Source organism: Laetiporus sulphureus, assembly GCF_001632365.1.
Source record: "Laetiporus sulphureus 93-53 unplaced genomic scaffold LAESUscaffold_124, whole genome shotgun sequence".
Taxonomy (NCBI): Eukaryota; Fungi; Basidiomycota; class Agaricomycetes; order Polyporales; family Laetiporaceae; genus Laetiporus; species Laetiporus sulphureus.
In genome coordinates this window covers 5,036-7,350 of record NW_024468633.1, presented here as the reverse complement: position 1 = coordinate 7,350, position 2,315 = coordinate 5,036, and the positions used below count along the sequence as shown (strand labels likewise).

Sequence of the window (2,315 nt, the reverse complement as noted above, 5' to 3'; positions counted from 1 at the left end):
CGGACATCCTGAGACTGTGAGGCGTTTGTTAGCGGAAACAACGGACTAACGCAAAAGATGTCCTACCTCAGACATCTTGTTACAATTATCACACCTCTCCGCATTCATCGCGCAGCAAGAATGAACATGGGGATTAATGTCATACCACGCCACTCGCCTACAGCTCCTGGTAGTGAGAAATTCCAACATGGGGAGAACACCGACGTGAGGGTCAAGTTCGGGGTCCGCCAGAAATGGTTTCTTCTGCCAAAGCACGTATGAAAAATACGGATCCCCATCACGACCTCCCCGTCCACTTTCTTGCAGGTAGAACATGGCAGCGCGCGGATCAACGTGTACCACCACCCTGACATGCGGATAATCCACACCCGCTCCAAATGCCTGAGTGCAACACAGCCAGCGGTGCCCAGGTTCTTTGCCCTTGCACCACGCATCCACAACGTCAGCTTTTAGCGCATTGTTCACCACTGGATCGCCTTGAACCATCTCTGCATGGTAGGATGCAAGACCAAGCTTAGCAGCAAAGGCATTGAGCTTCGTGATAGAGGTAAAATAAATTAGGCCGCGAGACTTCTCATCCAGAGAATGAGTGTTGCGGATGCACATCAGTTCTGCAACCATGTTCGGATCAGGTTGGAAAGAATCTGTCTGCGGTTCTGCCGGTGGAAGTGCGGGCTTCACATATCTTACCCGGTAGCGTACGTTTGTGCGTTCTATGCACACGCGAATGACGTGAACATGAGCGAGGTCGATGCCTAACCTCTCACAAATGAGGCTTTCCGATTGCGGAAAAATAGTCGCAGAGAGGATGGTGATAGGTTTGCACAGGCGCATCAGGTTCGAGAGAAGATCCATGCATTGACGGAACTTTTGGTGGGCATACAGAAGGTGGCCTTCATCCACGAATATTCGCTTCAGTCGATACTTGTATGACTCTGCCCAGACCGAAAAATCATTCCTGACTGCCACGTCGATGGATACCAGCACAATCTGCATCCGAGAGCCATCCAGGTGAGCATTCCAGAGGTCTCCTGCTAAACGAGTCTGTCCTAGCCGACGCTTGAGGTCATTGGTGAGGGCGACGAGAGGACTGACGACAATATACAGATGGTCAGGAGACTGCATCGCAGCACCAAAAAATGCGAGACTCTTTCCACTGCCAGTCGGTAGAATAGCCAAGACATGTTTCGATCCCAATGATGACTGCACGAGCTCTGCCTGCTCAGGAATGGTCCATCGAAGCAGCTGAGAACTGGGAAGGATAGACAACAGCGTCTGAGATAGACCCTCGTGCACGACAAGCGGCCGTGAGCGATTCGTGTGCGATTGGATGACCTGCATTTGAGAAGTGGATTGCAGAGAAGGACGAAGCTCTTTCAGCAGGTGCACCAATATCCCTGCAATTCTCCTATCCATAATATCTGTGATCCAAGTCTTCAGATCGCCTTTAAGCTGACCCATCTCCGTGGCCAGATGTCGCTTCAACGGAATAACCAGATCCGTCAGACGCTGCTCCTGGTTGTTCTCAGGCAAGGCATCCAAGGTGGACGCATAGGAAGGAGGGAGCAGAGACAGTTTCACATGGTAACACACCGAAACCAGCTGCATGGCAGCAACCGCAGTGTGAGAAATCTGAGGGATCGCATCGTTAGATTGTAGACCATAATGCTTCTCCGCCACCTTCACCCCATGGTTGAATTGAGAGTGTATAATATGCAGATCTTCGTCGTCCTCGTCGGGTTGCCCAAAATCAACCTTGGCAATGTTGACCAGGATGCTGCACATCACTTGTCGAAAGTCACGGTGCCCGAGAGGAATACGAATGATCCGTTCAGTGTGATAGGACAATGTCTGCGATTGCTTGGTGCTGTTCATCGGCTTCCCACTGACAACGAACATGTATTCCTTGTAGGCCTTGGCTTGTTCCACAGACATGATTTCTGCCGCCAACTCTGTACAGGCAGGATAGATGACACCGAATAGGAGCATAAGTAATTTGGTGACCGCATGCGCGGGAATGCGGGCAACGACTGCACCATAGCCAACGTTATGCTGTGTTTTCGAATACATCGTGATGATGGTGCCCAGCACATTGAGAAAAAAGAAATTACGCATTCCTTGCTCTCCCACCGCAAAACGCAAAGACTCTGCCTCCGTTCTCCGAGGACATCCACCAAATGTGCAAAACGAGGCGAATAGCAGTTGCGAGACAAGGGCATCGACCTTGAAAAACCAACCCCACATTGCCCCTAAACACATTAGAATATACTGCACACAGCAAGTTGATTGGTCTCACTTCTGTTAAAAACGAGCTC

General features: G+C 50.5%; 1 protein-coding gene across 1 annotated transcript; it reads right to left on the bottom strand.

The window, feature by feature from the left end:
* Nucleotides 1–45: 45 nt before the first annotated feature.
* On the bottom strand, nt 46–2,070 carry LAESUDRAFT_765259 (P-loop containing nucleoside triphosphate hydrolase protein; the record flags this gene model as incomplete). The annotated part of the gene is made up of 1 exon (XM_040913621.1): nt 46–2,070. One exon carries the CDS (start codon nt 2,068–2,070, stop codon nt 46–48), a length of 2,025 nt encoding a protein of 674 aa, XP_040757451.1.
* Nucleotides 2,071–2,315: the final 245 nt, after the last annotated feature.